The sequence below is a fragment of the Dryobates pubescens genome, chromosome 10 (genome assembly GCF_014839835.1).
Source record: "Dryobates pubescens isolate bDryPub1 chromosome 10, bDryPub1.pri, whole genome shotgun sequence".
In the NCBI taxonomy this organism is placed as follows: Eukaryota; Metazoa; Chordata; class Aves; order Piciformes; family Picidae; genus Dryobates; species Dryobates pubescens.
Window position 1 is genome coordinate 37,678,558 of NC_071621.1, and position 21,613 is coordinate 37,700,170.

The 21,613-nt window shown below is 42.8% G+C and overlaps 1 protein-coding gene across 7 annotated transcripts in view; it reads right to left on the reverse strand.

Moving 5' to 3' along the window:
- The window catches only part of DLG2 (discs large MAGUK scaffold protein 2), a 1,098,948-nt gene that overhangs the window by 87,643 nt on the left and 989,692 nt on the right, over nt 1–21,613 (reverse strand). For all 7 annotated transcript variants that reach the window (XM_054164548.1, XM_054164550.1, XM_054164553.1 and 4 more), the window contains one exon: nt 1,676–1,790. In XM_054164548.1, coding sequence (XP_054020523.1) covers nt 1,676–1,790 — 115 coding nt within the window. The remainder of the gene's footprint in view (nt 1–1,675; nt 1,791–21,613) is intronic.

Here is a 21,613-nt window from a genome sequence, read left to right on the forward strand (position 1 = left end):
TCCTCGGTGCGCATCGGGCAATACTGTACAGGAGAACGCAGCTACTCCAGATGCAGCACAGGTAGCTAAGCCTGGCAGAGTGTGCAAGTTAATATACCTCAGTTCTCAGCAGGGCTTACCAGATCAGTGCTGATACAGGGGTAACTGAATTTTGCTGCATGCAGCTGACACCCGTAAGTTGTTCAGGACCTTATGTTAGCCCTTTGTAGGTAGACCTGAATTGATTTGCCGTTGTTGGCCTGGCCTTCTTGCTCCACTCTTCACCACAGTTTTGATTCCTGATTTAGATCAAGCAAAGTAAGCTTGGATCTGACCCATATCCAATGTTCCACATGTCCATGGCTGTAGCTTTTTATAAAATACAAATTCAGGGAGCTATCAAAGCTCTTGACAGGCTAAAGTCATAAAACAGTAAAGTTTGGTCTGGAAAAAGCCTACTGTGAGTGTCATAACTCCAGATGTAAACACAGAGATACAGAGGACAGAGAAAGTTAGAGATGCACAAAAACACTGACATTTCCAACCTGACCTTGTCCAATAGCAAGGTTAGTGGTAACAATGATCCTTTTGGTCCTTGCTCTTTCTGGCAGCAGTACCAATTAGTGCCTCACATGGTTGCTGCCCACTAGAGTAAGACCATCCATACTAACACTTAAGTTTCCCCTTTCCTCTCTCCTGCTTTACCCCTTCATGCTGAGGGCATAATGACAGAATGTAGAATTTAGCCTTAATTGGATCTCTGCAATGTTATCACCTGAATTAGCTCCCCCATGAATAATTACCACTGCCTGGAGGCTGACAAATTGTTTCACTCTACTTCATGATTGTCAGGAGTTTCAAAGGATATGCTGAGCACGGAGGGGGGCAATGGAAATGAAAAGCCTTGAGAAGCATAATTATTAAGATTATTAAAATATTTGGCACAGTCCCATAGTCTCCCTGAATCCCAGAAGGGATGAGTGACAGCAGGCACTTTGTTAAGGGCAATTGGTCAACACACAGTCTCAGCCAGCAATGACTATGTCAATAGACTTGCACAGTCAAAGCAGAACTCTAACTGCTGGTACTTCCAGGGTCACAGTGACACAGTTACTGTCTTATTTACTGCCCCACATAAGAGAGATACATCAGCTTGTTTAGCATCTCATCTGCATAACTGATCTTGCTAGGTAGATGATAAGTTCTTTGTGGCAGAGACATATAGAAAGGTAAACATATGCAAGGGGCTAGCAGCAGATTGTCATGCATTTAGAACAGCATACAATAGTCCTTGCTTTGTAAGAACAAGGTCTTTGGGGAAAAGTGATCTTTATGAGAACAGTCATTCCATGCCTGGGCAAGAGCTCGCATAAAGGCAGTGTGTCACTACACCACACCATCCATCCCAGGCAGCGAAAGAGCTGACAACTGCTAAGAAATCTTCATTTCAGGAAACTGAATTGCTATAAAAGTACAATGCTCATTGAAAATGGCTTGAAACTATCAGATTAAGCAATAGGGCTTTATACAGTGTTCACATTCATGATTCTGTCCTTGTAAGATTGATTCATTTCCCAGCTCAATTCAGTGTAGTTCCTCAAACTTCTTTCCCACCTTGCTGAATCCACAACGCACAAGTCAGGCACAGAGAAGGCAGCCGTCAACACATTACCAGGAGAAAGCTCTCTCTGCTTACCTGACATACAGTGACCTCTTCTGATTAGTCCTCAGGGAGCCAGACCCAGAACTCATGCTGTGATTCATCATCTGCTCACGTAGGTCATGGATTTTTGCCTCAAACCGAGCGTACTCTAAGGAGGTTAAAAAAACAGAGAATAAAGATATTTTAGCTTTCTTGACCTATATATAATCATTAGAGCTGCTAAATGCAAATTGATATTAAATTAATTGGTGTAAGGCATGTCCTGAGAATTGAGGTCTGATAGAACCTTGCAATAATATATTATCTTAGGTAAATATTTGCTCTGGTTATTGCAATACCTGAGCATTTCAGCACTTGCCACGTGAGGAGTCAAATAGCTAAACCTTCTGTCCCGCAGTTTCAGCAGAGAAAAAGGCAGCTTAAAGTGTGTTACCAAGTATCTTTCTGTCTGTAAATCAGACTTTGAAAGCAGTTTTCCACCATACCATTCCTCCTTCTAAACAATGAGATAACTTGTTAGGGGCAGTGGGATGATGCACTGAAGTTACTAATGAGTCAAGCTTCTAGTCTAAAATCCCACTAAACTGAAGGAGATGTAGCAAAGTCTAATTATCCCTGAAGCAGAAGTGAAATGGTATGAGCAATTAGCCACTATATTGACCCAGTCCACTGAGAAATGGGCTCTGTTTCATTTAAACAGGTGAATCTGCTGCATGGTCTTAGGGTGGGTGATCCCAGAAACTCAAGACCTGCAAAAGAATGTAACAAAACCACCTCCAAACCCATGTTCTCCTCCATAGCTCTGCAAAATGTGACCTGCTGACCAGGAACATGGAACCAGCACTGGGGCAAAGACTGAGCTGGAGATGTATGATTTAGTGAAGCTCTGCTCTGAAAGAATACAGCTGGGTTAACAATTCCTCCTGCTGGCAGTTTTGGAGACAATCTCTAATTCTTTGAAACCACCAACCTAAAGGCAGTGCTCCAGCAACAGTCATAATTCAACCTAAACCTGGGAAATCTACCAATGTGAGCTAGAGGACTAACTGGAGGGGGTGTACAAAATCCATTTTAGTGAGTCAGTGACACTTTGAAGATTCAGATGTTGCAAACTGATGCCAGCAAAGAGAAGATGTCTCCTGCACCTCAATGTTTTATTTCACTGTGCTTCAAAAGAAGGGTCCCCATAGCAAGTCTGGAGCAGAGCACACTAGGTTTCTTATGCTAAAGGAAGGAAGTGCATCCCACCAGATCACACCACCTTTCAGTTTAAGCTAATCAATCATCACTGCGCATCACTATTGGTCTGCTCCCCATTTGTTACTGTTGGAGCTATGGGGGAATGCTGTAAGACTGCAATATTCTCATTTTCTCCCAGCAGAAATCTCAGCATTATTTTTGTTTGATCATTTGCTTTTCACATTGGCTCAGTTCCCAGAATGTCTGGATGCTTTGCAACAACAACTAATTCAGTTTTTCATTGGATAACAACATCTTTAACTTTACATTGGATTACAACATCTGACCTTTCCAAGATCCCACATTTTGCACAGACACTAGCTACCCTGAGCTAGTTTAGCACAACGGTTTATTTTGTGCTTTCGAGTTTCTTTTTGCCCCTTCTTCTTCTTTTCATTTGATGCATTTTAACCGCCTTTCCATCGAGCTTCTGGTACTTTGCCTACTGAGTTTGTTAGGTGACAGTGGCTTCTTTGCCAGTCAGCTGGGAACCACTGCTGTGCTATAAGACCCTTCAATCTTCCCACATACCTATGACTTCACTGACTGCAGCTGAAATGTTGTGTGTCAAAAGAAGAGACAGTCCTGCATGAGGATTGCATTTCAGGTTTATTTTGTAGCTTGTTTCTTGCTAATTTCTGTCACCTGTAAAAGCCCAAATCCTCAGCAGAACTAAAGCTCCTGCAAACCTGTGTTGTTTTTAAAGTGGAGTTTAGTTTTGAAGTGTTTATGCCTGTGCAGGATTTCAGTTTGCTCCGTGTGAGTCATATTTGTTCTATTCCCCTGCTCTAGAAATTATTTAGTAAATAACTATCTTCTGAGCAAGCCTTTGTTTAGCTTTTATTTCATTGTAACAAATCCAACATTTCTCCTTGGCAAAGAGGAAAGGTGATCTTGAAGACCCAAACACTGGCGTTTCTCTTCCTTACACAGTGCCCTCTGGATACAGACAGAACACTGCGGTTTTAAGACTCGTTACTAGGTTTCCTTAGTTTGTGGTGGATACACTGAAGATGACAGCAAACACTCAGTGTGACCTGCGCCTTCGATGTTTGCATCTGGGCGAGGCCAGAGATATGAATGATTTACAGCAGAGCAGCTGTAATGGCAGCTTCCCCTTTAACAAGCATCCATATTCCAGGCAGACTCTGTATCTGAGGTGTGGGAGTAACTCCCAGATTTAGACACTGATCTGGAGAGTGAGAAGACTGCAAATCTGCCTCTGGTACAGCATCCAGCTATTTGCAACTTGAACACCAGCTCATGAGATACTGGAATGACTACAGCTTGGTCAGATGATGATATTATAGCTTGTCTTCTGACTTCAGAGCACACTTGCAACTTCTCTGATTTTATCCAACTGTAAACTTATTCTGAATACAATAACCTCTCTCGTTCTGGAAGACATCTTGAACCTACCACACATCATTGAAATTGTCTAATGATATGTGATGGAAATTCGGGGTTCAAGCTCCTGCTGCCTCCTGCTTGATATTAACAGAAATACTGAAGTACTGATGACATTTCTCTTACTTTGTGCTCTTGAGATGTTTCTGTTTTGTTTCCCTTTGGATTGAAATGTATAGGTAGTTTGAAAACAACCCAACTTCTAGGCTTATATTTTCCCACAGTACCTAGATCATATTTATATATTAAAAAAAGAAAAATCCTGCAATGTGTAGTATACCACTCCTGACAAGCCTGGACTGAAAATTGCAAGGACATCAATGCAGGTAGTATTTAATTCATCTCAGGCCGGCTTCTTTAATCTCAGTGCTCCTAGTACGCCTGCTGATGCCTAGATACTACAGTGACTGCTGTGTTTGAAATGTTAACAGCAAAAGAAAGAGCAATGCTCCATTTCTGCCAGCAGCCCTGCCCACTGGGAAAAGATCCTTTTTCCTTAACACTTCTTTCTATATGGGGTCATTCCAGAGGAGCTGTTTCCTAATAGCTCTGCATTTATTAAATAAGAATAAAGGGCAGTGCCAAAGTCCAGCAGGCTGCTTTCTGCTTCCCTCAAATTCAGCACTGAATTTAAATAGCATATTTTCAAGGCTCCCAGATTAAAAGGACACTGAGATTGTGACATGGTGACCAGAAGCGCAGCTAAAGTGGATTCATTAATTTCATGCCCTTTAAAGAAATGGAGAACAAAGAGCTCCTTGCTGCTGGAGTGGGTCATTAGCAAAATTTGCCAAATCTGCCTGACCAGAACCCATCTGCAAAGGTCCTGCCCATTGCCTGATTCAGTAATGTGGTAGCTTAAGAAACTGACAGAGTTATGCGGTAGACTAAAAAGGCAAATGAGTGAGTAAAATGTAACCTCTATTACTGCTGGGGTAAGACCAGATGGTACAATGGTCTGTGCTAGCCTGTGACACTGGAAACGTTGCTGTAAGAAACAGATCAGATAAGATGGAGGGAAGGGTTTGTTTTATACTCTGCCTTAGAGCTGGCTTAGGGCTTATGGCAGTGAGCAGAGCTGGATTTAGCTGTCCCCAGTATGTAGGTACAACTCACTAACTAACCCTGGAGAGATGAAGCTAGTGTTATTGGAGAGAGGAGATTGCTGCTGTGAGGAATGGCCGGGCTGCAGGGAGAGCAAGACCATTTTTCAGGGCTCTGGTACTGGCATGTTGGGCTCTGCATACTGCCCCAACCAAACACCCATTTTTCCAAGGGTCTGTTTTATAAAGCTGGCTCTGCTCAGTGCCCTGGGTGCTGAGAAGAGGGAGAAGAATCAGCCTGAATTTTGGCAGTGTGAATTATCCCCAAGCCCAAACAAGGCCAACACTGTGTGTAATTATCAAGTGTAGACACCAGTTTGATCAACTGATGTTTGTCTGCTTCATACAAGACTCATTAGCCTGAATATGCAGACAGGGAGCTGGTGTTTATCCTCATTTCAGCAGCTTGCCAAGTGCTGTATCTGGGACTCACACATATTGTAACCTTTGAATATCAATGCAATTGTTTGCATCTGCACATGTTGAAAGACTTTTGTGAGTATCACAGAATCACAGAAATGTTCAGGTAGGAGAAGGCCCTCAGGATCACCAAGTCCAACCGATAACCCTACACCGCATCCGAACAACCTTTACACACATCTGGGGTTGGTGACTCAACCACCTCCCTGGGCAGCACATTCCAATGCCTGACCACTCTTGAAGGGAAATTTTTCCCCCTAATGTCCAGTCTAAACCTATGCTGGTGCAGCTTGTGGTCATTCCCTCTTGTTCTATCACTTATTACCTGTGAGAAGTGACCAGCACCAGACTGAGCAATTGCCAAACACCCTGAACCTTCTTTGTTCCTGTACAGAGAAATCAAAGCAATGTAAATGGCCAGTCCCACTACAAAACCAAACCCCTGAGCCCTAGCAGTAATGCACTTGCAGTGAAACTTCATTTTTAGCCGGCCAAGATCAAAACTATGATCTGCAAAATCTGGCCTAACCCACTTTGGCATCTGAGGCTAGGTAGGCACCAGCATTTTTACTGCTGAAGTGATTTAGAAACTGAAAATTCTCTGCAAGTCTGCAGGTGGGCAGCTACAAGGGGTTTTTGGGGGCTAGTTGTTTCAACATGCATTCCTCTGCTGCCTAGCTCTGACGGCCCAACTATCTGATGCAGTATGTGAACTATTGTGAGTCTGATTACTCAACACTCAAGTCCCTCCCCATGGCCTCATGACAAATACCATGAGTTTGTGAGGTCTATGGTGGATTCACAGACATTAAGGACAGTTAGATTGAATTTTGCTGTGACCAAAGTCCTTTCATGTACGTGGAGCAATGAACTTCTCAGTGAAGATAAGCAGTACATTGAAATTTTAGGTTCAAAATCTCCAAGACACTTCAGAAATGTCCTGAATGGCCATGATACTGAGCATACAAGAAAGGTCTTGGAAGTCTTAGGTGCATTTGAGAGCCTAAAGATGAATGCAAGAAACTGAACATCAAGATTTTTAGAAAATCATAGTTAGAATCAAACCACTGAACCAAATCTAAAACCAGCAGGCAGCGTTTCTATCTGATGGCCTGATGCTACATTTGAGTCATATAAAACAAAGACTGCCTGTGATAAATGAATAAATATGCTGCAGCTTTTCTATGAGGAAGAGCTGCAGAATTTTGCAAAGCTCCATCACTGCTATTTTTCACTTTTAAATGAGTAACAAAGATTGTAGCTTTGAATTTAGAGATCATGATACCAAAAAATACCTGCTCCTACAAGTAAAGTATCCCTAACTGAAACGCTGGGGTATTATGCAAGAGTGAAAATAACAATTCAGCATGCCTTTCTTAGTCTGAATGCTTGTAATGCTGGCCTCTTTAAAGGGACAGCAATTCTGTCAGCAGGTATCAAAATTTGCTCTCCTGTGTAATTCAGGATCATCATTGTTTGCTTCTAGATGGTAAGAGATTTCTTAATTGCTGCATTTGTGCTTCTAAATTAATGTATCTCTAGCCCACTTCAGCAAATGGTGAAGCAGTGATGGCTGGAATGCAAGCAGGGGGTTGGAAAAGGCAGTGTATGTCTCTTGGTCCTGTCAGAGAAGGGGTGAGAGTAAAACCTGAAGTGTCCAATTTCAACAGACTACACTGCTTACAAATCAAAACAAACAAAACACTAGGAAGGCATTAGGTAGAGAGAATTTTATCACCTTAAAAAAGATATGTCCAATAACACTAGATACTATAATAAAGGATCACCTGCCAGAGCAGCATTTCCAACCAGCACCAGAACAAGAGGACACAGTCTCAAGCTGCGCCAGGGGAAGTGTAGGCTCAAGGTGAGGAGAAAGTTCTTCACCGAGAGAGTCATTCATCATTGGAATGTGCTGCCCAGGGAGGTGGTGGAGTCACCATCCCTGGAGGTCTTCAAGAGGGGATTGGATGTGGCACTTGGTGCCATGGTCTAGTCATGAGGTCTGTGGTGCCAGGTTGGACTCAATGATCCTCGAGATCTCTTCCAACCTTGGCGATACTGTGACACTGTGTAATTTGGTATCATTGCAGTACATCCAGGCCAATATAAACCTTCTGAGATTCTTCTCTGCTTTGTTTCTGGGAACACAAATCCTATGTCACTATAGCAAGCCCTGACCATATTGCCTTGGACATTTGAGATGGCAACATACATGATACTGTTGTTATGGTAACATTATTTATGCTATTTTATGTATATTTTCTCCCCTCTCTGCCTTCTCTTAGCAGATGCATTGGGTGAATGGGCTAGGATTTTAAATAACAGAAGAACACATTTCCTCCTACAGGGAGTGTTTGCCAGCTCATCCTTTTGTCAAGTCACCACTGTTTCAAACATGGAGGTGAGAGGAAGGTGAACAGACCAGCACCAAGGCTCCAGAAGACCAGGTCTGATTCTTTTCCACAGATTTACAGCATGAGCCTGGGTGAGTCACAAAGAATAAATATCGTCATACTATGACATTTAAGACAAAGATATGAGTGCTAGATTAATGTGTCCTCAGCTATACATGCCATGTTCCTAGCACCCCACAGCTCTGGAAGCATTTAAAACTACCGCAATACACATGAGGTGTGAAAGAGTGTGCAGAAGGACATGAACTGCTGATGGGTTTGGCTAGTGGCTCAATTCTTCTGATTACAATTAGTTGGGGCTTTTTTAGTAATTTTTGGCTAAAAATACCCTAACTACTGTTTTTAGATGACTAGAAGTTGGGTTTCATGGCTGTCTGAGTTGAAACATAGCAGGTTAAAGATGCTGAAAAATCTCTGGGGTCTACGGTAGTTTTATAAGACACAGACACACACTGCACTTAAGCACAGTTCACTGTACCTTTGGTTCTCATGTCTTCTATCATGTCTGGTGTTTGCCACTGCCAGGAACATAGTTCTGTACAGGGCTGGCTTTAGATGTCATGTGTATGGCACATGCTATGCTTTTAGTAAGTCCAAAAGATCAATTAGATTTACCATCAGCTAAATTAGCTGCTTACAGGAAAAAAAGATGCACACAATTCTGATGCCATCTAGGGTAATGCAATAGTGTGCATTATTGGTTGGATAAAGCATGGCTCAAAAGGACTTGCTCCATCCATGAAGTGCTGAGAATAGAACAAGTTATGCTGCTGTTCCTTATCAGTCACATAACTCCCCTTAGCTCACTCAGAGGAAATGAAACACAGATTTCAATACTGGGGCACTGAAGACACATTTATTTACATTTTATTAGTTTTCACCAGTTTGAATCTATCTGCTGGGTTTTATTGGAATATTTTCAATAGACCTTTCAGAACCAAGTCAGAAACAGTGACACAGGCATAATTACTGATTCTACTCATTGCTTTGGCCTTTAAAGCCACAGAACAGTACGACCATTAACGTCTTTGTTCTTTGATGTTGGTTGATTGTCCTCCTTTACCAATAGATAGACATTTACACTTGAGTCTGTCTTCTAATTATAATTTGACCCTGTATATTTGTTCTGTAGGTGGCCTCATTGCCTAAACATCACCACTGACTTTATTTTCATTTCCTTCATTACTGACTATAATGCTTCTTCCATCTGCTGCCTCATTAGATACAGCCCTCATATTGTGTTAGTTGTGAATATAAATACACCTGAAAAGAATATCTCCATCCCACGATACGTTCAGGAGGCTAATATCAAGCTCTATTCTTAGTCATGGGGAATAGAACTCCGATCCAAATTAGACTCTAGAAGCTTTAGTTTCAGAGAATTCAGACCTCATGATGAAAGAGATGTACTAAAATATATCAAGCTATTAGTGAGTGACACTGACTATGTATCCCACTGAGGTGCTAATTTACCTGTTCCCTGAAAGTCTATCCTTGGTTTATGAAGCGTCAGCCTGGACTTTCTCAGCTGGGAATTTCCTGCAGGTTCTTCTGGTCACAGAAGAAAGCTGAATCCAACACAATAGCTTTTAAAGCCAACCCCTCTCAAGATTTTCTTGTATTATACAAAATGTATCCCTCTCTCCCTCTCCTTCATTTGAACTCATCGATTCATAGAATGGTTTGGGTTGGAAGGGAATTTGAAGATTATCTGGTTCCAACCCCCCTGGCGTTGGCAGGAACACCTTCTGCCAAACCGGTGTGCTCAAGGCCTCATCCACCCTGGCCTTGAACACTCCAGGGATGCACCCTTGAATTAAACAGGATTGTTTGTAGCACGTTGTCAAATTCCCTGTGGCTCATACTGAGCTAACACGTTGGACGAAGTTGTGTCCACCCCTGTCTAAGGAGGAGCAGGGCAAATACAGAGCAGAGTCAGATCTGAGACAATCTCATCACAGCACAGGGTCTGCTTTTGGCAGCACAGTGTGAAGCCTTGGAAAAGTTAGGCACGTCACCCCAGGCATCCAACTTCCACAGCCACACTTGCCCAGCAGAGCAGCATATGTCTCATTAACCTTGCTAGCTTTGTAGGCGTTACTGTTTTGTACAGTGCAGAGATGTTTCAAGACATCTCTGGTATTTTGGGCACAAAATGACTCTGTCAAGGTGAAAAAGAAAACAAAACAACAGCAACAAAAAATGCTGGGCATTGGAATCCTCTTTCTTCACCCAATATTTATATGGAACGCTGCAAAGAAACAAAATCCCCTTTCTATTAATAGCTAAGCTAATTCACTTAGCGATTTCACGGCTTCAGGCTAGCGGTAGAGGACCTTATTTTCAGACGTTTATTCAATTTCCACAACTCCTCATCCAAAATCATTGCCATGGGCTAATTGTTATTATTTTTGCTTCACTGCTTTTTTCTTGCTTCTGCTTTTCATCAAGTGCAGATCTGTTTCTCGGGAGTTGTGCGTATTATACCCATTAGCTACATCTTCTTAATGATGCTGCTGGCTTAGCCTGCTCTTGGATCTTAGAGACGTGAATTGACATGAGGAAACAAAACACAGAACTGACTGCTTCTGGTGTTGCTCAGGCAGGGCAGCACCAGGAAGCCATTTTGGTGGTCTTGGCTGACCCCTGTACTCAGTGCTGGTGAGGCTGCACCTCAAATACTCTTCAGCTTTGGACCCCTCACTATGAGAGGCATATTGAGGTGCTGGAACATGTCCAGAGAAGGGCATTGAAGCTAGTAAAGGATCTAGAGCACAAGTCTCATGAGGAGCTGGGCACTTCACTGTTTAGCCTGAAAGAAAGGAGGTGGAGAAGAGACCTTATTGCTCTTCATAACTACCTAAGAGGGATGTTGTAGCAGGGTGGGTATTGGTGTTTTCTCCCAAGTAGCAATGCCAAGCATTGGAACAGGCCAGCCAGGGAAGTGGTAGGATTTAAAAGACCTGTAGATGTGGTTTTGAGGGACATGGTTTAGTGGTGATCTGGCAGTGCTGGGTTCAATGTGTTGGCCTTAAAGGTCTCTTCCAACCAAAGTGATTCTATGATTCTGCTCTACATTAGATAGATACTCCTCTTTCACAGACTCTAATGGTGAATGATCTTTACCTGCCTACAGCTGTTTCTAGCTTTCCTCTTTCCAAAGGTCTCCTGAGTGCCTCACCTATCAGCTACATGGCTCATGTGAATTTCCACAAATGCCTTTAAATAAGAATGAACTGGGTTGGCCTATTTAGTGCTTTTACACCACCTGGCTGAGTCTGATAGAGATTAGAAAGCACTCAGATACAAAACTGCTGCAAATATGAAGGGAGGAGAATGCAGATCAGGGAGTAACCTGGGGCAGGTTGTATCTTCCCCAGCACTGCTGCATGAAGAAGATGCTGCCTTGAACTAGACTGTGTTGGGGAAATGGAAGGGGTACGATCCTGCCTTATCATCTACACAGCCAATGAGAACTAAGCAGACACACCACCTGCCTAGGAATTGTGCAAGAATCTTTCTGAAAGACACCTGGAAATGCAGACCTGTCTGACCTGCCTGATTCTCAGACAAAATTAAAGAGAAAAAGTAATACAATGACACAGTTAAATCAGAACTGAAAGCTTCCAAGTGAACTTCAGTGAAAATTTTCACAGCTAAGACATCATATGCCAGTTTTGTACTTCTTCTCCAATGAACTCTGGTATACTCAGAAGGAGAAGAGACAAAAAAGGGGTTTCTGAAAGAGACTTTGGAAAAAAATAAGTAGAGTGAAGGGGAAACTAATTTGCTTTTATTAACTTCATAAAGCAGCAGGAAAGATGCAGCCTAAGGTAAAAAGCAAACACTCAAACCCACAAAGCATTTAAGAATTATAAGCTAAATCAAGAACTTAAATAGTAGCAAGAATATCAATACTACCTGGTGTAGTTATTTATATGACAGAATAGCTTTACAGACTAGCAAAAGCACAGACTAGAAGGTCCATCAGTAACACAACAGAATCCTGGCAGAAGCCTTATAGAAATAAACATGCATGCCTCGGGGGGTTGAACCATTCTGCTGCTACCATCAATGCCATTTGCTAATGTTGAATAATGACATTATTAGATGATTCAATCCCTGACTTTGAAATCCGCTAGGTAAAAGTTACCTCCCTCTGTAGCCTTCATCTTCCTATACTCAGCTGTACAGAATGGCATGGCATGGAATGGCATGGAATGGAATGGAATGGAATGGAATAGAATAGAATGGCATGGAATGGAATGGAATGGCATGGAATGGAATGGAATGGAATGGAATGGAATAGAATGGAATAGAATAGAATGGCATGGAATGGAATGGAATGGAATGGAATGGCATGGAATGGAATGGAATGGAATGGCATGGAATGGAATGGAATGGAATGGAATGGCATGGAATGGAATGGAACGGAATGGAATGGAATAAACCAGGTTGGAAGAGACCTTCGAGATCATCGTGTCCAACCCATCATCCAACACCATCTGATCAACTAAACCATGCAACCAAGCTCCCCATCCAGTCTCTTCCTAAACACCTCCAGTGATGGTGACTTCACCGCCTCCCCGAGCAGCACATTCCAGTGGGCAATTACTCTCTCTATGAAGAATTTCTTCCTAACCTCCAGCCTAAACCTCCCCTGGTGCAGCTTGAAACTGTGTCATCTTGTTCTGGTGCTGGTTGCCTGGGTAAGAGACCAGCCCCCACCTGTCTACAACCTTCCTTCAGGCAGCTGTAGAGAGCAATAAGGTCTCCCTTGAGCCTTCTCTTCTCCAGGCTAAGCAGAGTTACAGAAGTGTTCAGGTTGGACTTGGGATCACCAAGTCCCACCAATAACCCCACCCTTCAAGGTTCACTGTCAAACCATGTCCCCAAGCACCATATCCAAACAACCTTTAAAACCATCCAGGGCTGGTGACTCAACCACCTCCCTGGGCAGCACATTCCAGTGTCTGACCAATTCTTCCATGAAAAAATTTTTTCCTAATGTCCAGTCTGTGATCTTCAGCAATCTCCTACAAGGATCTCTGGGACACCCTACTGAATTAACAAGAACTGAGCAAAGACTGGGGAAAAAAGCTAGCAATTTCTTACCATTAACAAAACTGAAAAAAGAATTCCAAGTGTCCTGAAGAGAAAGTAAGCAGAAAGGAATGAAATGGATAAAAACATTCCCACATGTGTATTGATCTTTTCTGAGAGGCAATATTGAGAGCAGCTGCAGAATTGCATTACTTTGCCGGAGCTTCCTGATTAAGGGAGATTACCCTTTGTAATACAAACAGGTAATAGGGAATGGCTGAGCACATTACAAGCCTGAATGAATTTAAACAAGACAAATACATACATTACCTTGGATAAGTCATGCTCCCTGCATCCCTCTTAGCTCATTATAAGGAAAACTTTGAATACTGTGAAACAAGATCTCTAAGCTGCCAAATGCTGTGCAGCTGGCCACATGTTAGACACGGAGGCTATAGCTGATGGTCTGGATGCTCTGAAACGTTGACTGACTTGAGCATCAGATCACATCAAATTGGAACACTGTCTGAAAAGTCAATATGATGCCAACAAATGCCTTGCAATTACTGCTGAAGCTCTTGGCCTCACCATTCACAGAACCACAGAAATCCATTTTATGGCAGAAAAGGCTTAGCTGGAGAAGGCCTTCTTAACCAAGTCCACTTTGTGCTTTTACAGACAATAAGCCCCTATAGTTCTGTGCATAAACTACTCAAATACTTGCGAGTTCTGGCATTTCATAACCATTGGAAGACCACACACAGAATCCAGTCCCCAAGTAGACTCATTTTTCTGACTAAATGCAGCTCAGAATCACAGATTCGCTGAATATATTTGGTTGGGAGAGGCTTTCAAGCTCATCCAGTCTAACCTTTGACCCAGCACTGAAAGGCCAACAGTAAACTGTGTCCCTAAATGCCAGGTGCACATGCCATTTGAACACTTCTGGGGATGGTGACCCCATCACTGCCCTGTGCAGACCATTCAGTTTGATAAGCCTTTCAGTGAAGAAGCATTTTGTGCTATCCAGGCTAAACCTCTCCTTTCTTCAAGCCTACTTATTGGCTTTTGCACCAACACAGTTCCTCTGTGTAAATTGCTCTTTTCTGTTGTGTATTGATTCTCAAGACAGATTTACAGAGAGGACTTCAGCTCACCTATCAATCTCCATTTTGCTAAATAAAAAGTCCAATCTTTGTTTCAGTCTTTTCCGGCATGCTTGCCTCTCAGTTGGCTTTTAAAACTCGATATATTTAATCTCTGCCTTCACTGGTTTAAATAGCAGTGCTCTATAGCATGCAAGATCAAACAACTTCCTGAGAAATCAGACACATTGCATCAATCTTATTCCACTTCCCAAATTTTAAATGTATTACCAAAGGTTGATGTCAAGAAAATGTGCCTCTCTATGCAGTCCTTTTATTACCTCCCTTTGGATTTACCTCCCTCTTTTAGAACAGAGTAGAATAGAATAGAATAGAATAGACCAGATTGGAAGAGACCTTCGAGATCATCATGTCCAACCTATCATCCAACACCATCTAATCAACTAAACCATGGCATCAAGTACCCCATCAAGTCTCCTCCTAAACACCTCCAGTGATGGTGACTCCACCACTTCCCCAGGCAGCCCATCCCAATGGGCAGTCACTCTCTCTATCAAGAATTTCTTCCTCACCTCCAGCCTAAACCTCCCCTGGCACAGCTTGAGACTGTGTCCTCTTGTTCTGGTGCTGGCTGCCTGGGAGAAGAGACCAGCCTCCACCTGTCTACAACCTCTCTTCAGGTAGTTGTAGAGAGCAGTAAGTTCTCCCCTGAGCCTCCTCTTCTGCAGGCTAAGCAACCCCAGCTCCCTCAGCCTCTCCTCACAGGGCTGTGCACCAGACCCCTCCCCAACTTTGTTGTCCTTCTCTGGACACCTTCCAGCAACTCATCATCAACGTTTTGTTCTAAAGCTATGTTTTAAAGTATACTTCTACACACTACTGACTTATGCATTGCCAGATCTGTTGAATGCACATCATTCATTTTTCTCCCTTCTTGATGGACGTTGCAGGGGTAATTTTCCAACCTGTAGCTGAATAGGCATTCCAGAGACTGCTCCTACTCCCTGTGTCAATTCTCCATGACCTCAGCATGGTAACATCTTGCAGTTGTTATCAGTCCCATCACTGCTCCTGTACACTATGTAAATAATTTTATTGTATTGCAGACTTTCCCCTGAATCAAAACTGGAAATGCAAAGTCAGGGAATATTACTAACTACAAAGCCCTTCCAGGTTTCTGTGCACGGTGTTTTCATCAAGCCAATACCTTCAGTGATTTTACTTAACTTGTGTGCCAGATACATAGACTTAGGTAAAAAACTAAAAGATCAGGGTCAGTTCTGCAGGGAGCAGACCTCTGCTGTCTCCCTGCTGTGCTAGTGAGCAATGTTATGGCCACTGCTTACAGATTAGCAGAAAATGGGAGTGCTGAAAAATTCCCACCTGATATCCAGGTTTCTTAGGTTCTTTTATGATTCTGACAAGCATCTGAGAATAACAATTTCCTTTTCCCAAGGAGCAGCTTTTCACTCTTTAGAGTATGTAAATGCTTTGTTATCTTAATGTGGTGGGGATTATTGATTTGCCAATGGTTTACAGTACCTCACAGAAAGTCAATTCAGTGCATATATACATCTTTCATTTCATACAAATGTATGCATGTATATGTGGACTGCAGAGAAAGAAAGAGAGAAAGAAAAGGGGCTGTGTCAAATGCTATTTACTGGTGCAGATTTCCCCACAGTTGCCAGCCTGCAGCTAGTGACAGCAGTTGAATTGCAGTGCCATATGCTCCCTTGAAAGGCAAATTCTTTTAGACCCATTTTCAGTGGGGAAATCATATTTTTTGATACAGTGACAGTTTTTAATGACTGCAGTCTAGAGCTTTACCCTAAGATTTATTTGACGTCTGCAGAATGGTTTTTCCCCCTTTTCTAAAGAGGTTGTTGACAAAAATGGTGATAGCCTGTGATATTTTGTTGACACTGTACTTTGTGTGAGCCTTGGTAGCCTGGTTTCTCCAAGGCTCTCTGATTTTCTGCTTCACTACTTGTGCCTGTCCCAGATGATGCAAGTAGGACAAGGCAGAGCATACAGATTGTCCCTTCAGGTATGCAATTAAACAGCATTTAGCAGCCACAAATGTCATATCCACACAGCTTCCAGAGGCCGTTTGGACAGAAATGGTCAAAACTCAAAACCACTTCAGACATTTCTTGCAGAATAAAGAAGTGCTTTATTTCTATACAGACTCCTCAAGAGAATGATGTATTCTCAGATCATCTGAGAGGCTCAGGTGAGTGCATTATGGTCTGGGATTTGTGATCAAGTTCCCAAATGTCATCTGCGCTAGGGTAGCTGACTGCACTTTCCAAAGCAAACGGAGATGGTTTACCTTAGACCACAAAGATAAAAGATTGTATCAGATTGCACTGCCTAGCATTTTCCAAGGGCAAACAGCTCATGCCTTGCCAGGCACCAGAAACTTGCAACTGGAGCATGAGCCTGATCTCTCCGAGTGAAGAAGAAACAGAGAGGTTGCCAGAGAGGGAGCTGAAAGGCTCACATCATATCCTTATTCAGATGTCTAATTTGTGAAAGAACCCCAGAGAGGGAAAGACTTCAGCTAGCCCAAACAGCCTATTCCAGTGCTTCTCTCCTTTCTGCAGCTGCATTTTTAAACTCACTCATGTGAAGTGTTTTTTGTTGCTTTGTAAGAGCATTCCTCCTAGCTCACAACAAATACAAGATGGCACACTGAAACATTTCAAACCAAACCCTAGAGTAAAATCACTAAAGTCAAAGAGAAAGGGGGACACAGCTAAAGAGGCAAGCAGAGATGGTTCTGCAAGTGAAAACATTCTGAGAAAGTCTGCAAGTGTCAGAAATGAGACCTTAAAGAAAATTAGTTATGCCCATTGGGGCAGATGAAGCTCATTACTGCCAGTGGCCTACATGGTATAAAATGGGTTAGTATTGCTACAGAAACCTTCTTGGTGTGTCACTGTAATTAGCTCAAAAGTATTCTTATTGTAATTAACTGAATCCCCCAGTACCTAGTGCAGTGCTCATGGCATTGAGCAGGGTAATGTGAAAATTAATCTGTGCTAAATCACACCAGATCAGTGATGCCTAAACCAATCTGGCTGCAGTGGCACTGGGTGGAATAACAGCATTTTCCTGTTGACTTCCACAGGGCACCCAAGCTTCAAGAATATCACATAAACTCATCACTTATGGGAAAGCTCTTGTGATACTTCTTTACCTTCTTTGGATAAACTTATTGTGAAACTCACTCCTCAGTGAATAAGCAATATAATAGCTCTGGACATAGAAATTAAAGGGATAAAAGATGTGGACAGCTTCTTTGACCTGTTGAAGGGGCTGGTTGGCCTCAGCATGGACTGTTCTCTAGGATGAGTTACCTTTTCATCTTGAGAGGGTTATGTTTGAATTCTAGGGCAAAGCATGGTGCTGAACACACACACACACACACACACACACAAAGGAAGATGATAAAGTTCTTTGAGGCACTAAACATTAAGTGTAAGAGGCTGTAGGACTCTGAGGGCCTTGCGTTCTCCCCCTCTTAGTCACAGGCAAAATGGGAAAAATAATAAATAACCACAAGTGCCTGGAGGACTGAGAGACAACAGGGCTGAAGCCAAGCCAAGTCAGAGGGGTGAGTCGAGGTTAAGGGACAGGAAGAGGGAAGAGAACTGGTTTCCATGTCTGCTGCATCTCATTCTCGCACTAAAAAATAATGTCTTGCAGTGGGCAGACAATTTCTGTTCCCTGTTAACATTAAGCTGAGGAAAACCTGCCATCACCTGCTAGTACAATAAGGCAAATTAAGGTTCAGAGCTTGAACTAAATTGTCGTGTAGCTATGCCTATTCTTGCATTGTCTGGACAGTGACTGGCTATGCCAGGAATGGCTAATTAAGGTCTTTTTGCTCTCTCTTCTGCAGTCTGTGTTAAACTAAACTTTTGTAACTTGCCTGGCTTGCTTTCCTCCAAAGGACTACAGCTCCATGTGAATGGTTTTATCTAAAACACCATTCCTTAAGTTCAGAGCTGCAGCCTTTGATCATCCTCCTGCGGAGATGTTATCCCAAAATAATGTGAAGGCAACAGAGCTGGATCCTCACAATCTAGTCCCACTCCTGGATCCCTTCTTGTTCACTGCTGTCCCAAGTGAACAAGAAGGGGGCAGATTACAGGGGATTCATAAAGGTTGATTTCAGCCTATTTGGGTTAATCTTTTAGAGACCCTGCAGAAAGGTGCACCAGCAGTTCAATACAGGGCTACCATCCTCTACAGGATGTTCCCTCCACAGAACACAGGAGGAACCTGGTGGACCCACCTTTCTTCTCCTTGCCAATAATAGCAGGGGTTTAGTCTGTGCCAAGCTCTTTCTGTCCCCAGTTTTCAACATAACGAATCAAAGCCCAGATTCTCCCTCTCTTGACCCTTTCCTTTGTAAACTGGGAATGGAATTTCACAAAACACTGCACTTTATGGTAAAAACTAGCCCATGAGTCTCTGCTCCCACTGCCCCAGTGTGTCTCATCTGAGGGTACATTGTTGATGGAGTAAAGATTAAATGTGTTTTCAACTGAGCAGAGAGCTGTAGCAAGGAGATAGGTACTAGTGGGGCAGAGGAGAGATCTTCTTAGCAGCTTTCCTAAGCCTGGCAGGGTGAGCAAAGTCAATAAAGCTCAGGCTTCCACAGAATCACAGAAAGTCAGGGGCTGGAAGGGACTTCAAAAGATGATCTAGTCCACCCACCCTGCCAGAGCAGGATCACCTACACCAGATCACACAGGAACACATGCAGACCAGTCTTGAATATCTCCAGAGAGGGAGAATCCACAGCCCCCTGGGCAGCCTATTCCAGTGCTCCATCACCTCACTGTGAAAAAATTTCTCCTCATATTTACATGAAATTTCCTCTGCCTCAACTTCCACCACTGCCCCTTGTGCTGGCATTGGGCACCACCAAGAAGAGCCTGGCTTCATCCAATCCCAGCTCCTCCAACCTCTCTGCTGCTTCCTGGGCCCCTCCACAATCCCACCAGTGGCTCAGCAAGAGGCAGACATCCTCCCTGCACTTTCCACAGCTCTCAATGAAGCAAGGTCTGGAAAGCAACAACTCTGTTTTTCCACATGCAGACTGTCTAATGTATGCTGGTGTGCCCTGTGCTTTCTTTGCCCATTCAGAGTGGTTAAGCCCCACATTTTTCTCCTTTTGGTTGTCTGTCTCACCTCTCCACTATCCATCCTAAATTACTTGTAAAGTAATTTTTAAAGAACACATAAATTTGCTTTCTCTTCATTTTCTCCAGCCCAAGTGCATGTTTGTTTTTCCCCCAAAGCTGTCAGCATCCTACCCATTCCCGATCTTGCAGAGGCTTTTGGAAGACCAGCTACATTCTATTTCCCTTTCTATGTATGAATTTTTCCTGATTCCCTAACTTCTGCCGGGTATTGAGCTTGTTGGGTACAATTTGTCTCCATCCTTACATCAGCTATCCATCTGAAAAGTGGCCCATGATGATTTCAGGTGCAATTTGCCATCATTACTTTAAGTTTCCTTTTCACAAGGCCATTGAGTTGAAAGACAATCAAGCCGAGAGAGGAAGCAATAAACTGAATAAGGGGCAGCAAAACAAGTTCTCTTTTCTACAAAAAGTAAGATGAAGCTCTCTGGAAGCTAGAGAGGTCACATGAAACAGGTATTGCAAATAGCTAAAACGGTAAGCTACAAGAGAGAAAGCTTTGTTATTTGAATAAAGGTAAACAGAAAGCCATATGACAATATCTTCCTGTTCCAAGCGTAGAAGACACATCAGAGGAGGTCCAAATGACACTACAAGCACAGCTTTAAAATTTGTTATAGTCAGGCTTTCAACAGGGCATAAGAGTTCTGTTCACTACAAAACAATCTGTGGCTTTGAAATGATGAGCCCAGTTTGACTTTCATGTGTTATTAGCTCTCAGTGGAACTGAAGCATTTAAATTGATTGTAACGAGACATTAGCAGACACTGTTACTGCAGCAAGCCATCCCTGCTTGGAGACGGCTGGCTCAGGAGGCCTCTAAAAGCGTCCCAACAGGCAGAGAGTATCCTGCACTGACAAAGGGAAACCATAAGCATCTTTGCAGAGGTCTGCCACACAGCTGGCATTGCTGTGCAGAGCATGCCAGGAGCCTGTGAAAGGCACCAGGAAAGGAGGGCAGCACCCTTCAAAGGGTGAGCAGGGCTGCCAAAGGGATTGCTGGCTAAAAGCACATGTGTTTTTAAACATATGCAAATGAATTTCTGCCAGAAAATGAAACAAAAAGAATTAAATCTCTGGTAAAAAAATCGTTAAAAGCCAAATCAAAGTTGACTTCTTAAAGCAACAATAATAATAATCATAATGAATTACTCACATATCTCTCTGACACAGAGAGGCTGAAGGTGAATCTATTCTGAGAACATTAAGATTTCTTATCTTCTGACTTCTACCTCAGCTCCTTCATCTCCAAAGGCCTCTCTCACCCGTCTCAACCTTTTCTAGTTTTTGCTACAGTTTAAATGCAATTCAGTGAATGACCTGTGTCAGTGGCTCTCTCGTCATCCCCTCACCTTTCCCAATTTCCTTGCTATCTAACAAGCCTGGGCTGGTTTCTCACAGTTACCCTGTTGTCAGGAACTCTGCAAGAATGTCATAACTTTAAGACTGACATAGATGTTTGTGTGTGTATATACACACATCTTTTTTGTTTATTCATTTGTAGTGATTGTGTAACCTAAATTTCTAAGGCAAGCACGCTGGAAAAAATAATAATTATGAAATACTCTGAAAAGGAACCATTGCAGATGTGGCAGCTGCTAAGAATCACTATGACTTTCAGTTTCCTCCTTCCCCCAGAGGTTACTATCTTTGCTGGACAAGGAAACAGCTGTAGCATGCTCATGAAGGGCAGAAAATGCCTGGAGAAGGCAGAATTGCCCTTTGGCAGTTTGGTGTCTTGCTGGAAAGCTTGTCAACCTTATTTCCATTTTAATTTACATGCCAGCCTCTACAAGGCTTCATATTCTGCTTTACAGTATCTCCTTCACTACGATCACAACGACCTTTACATGCCTTCCCCTATCGCCCTCTGGGGCTGCAGCCCTGGCTCACTGAGTTATCCAGAGGACTAGCAGCAAGAAATGTCAGGCTGAGCACGACATCCAGCCAAACAGTTGTTTGCTCATAAGGTAGCCTTTCCTGTATTTTTTTTCTTAGATAATTTCCTGTAGGT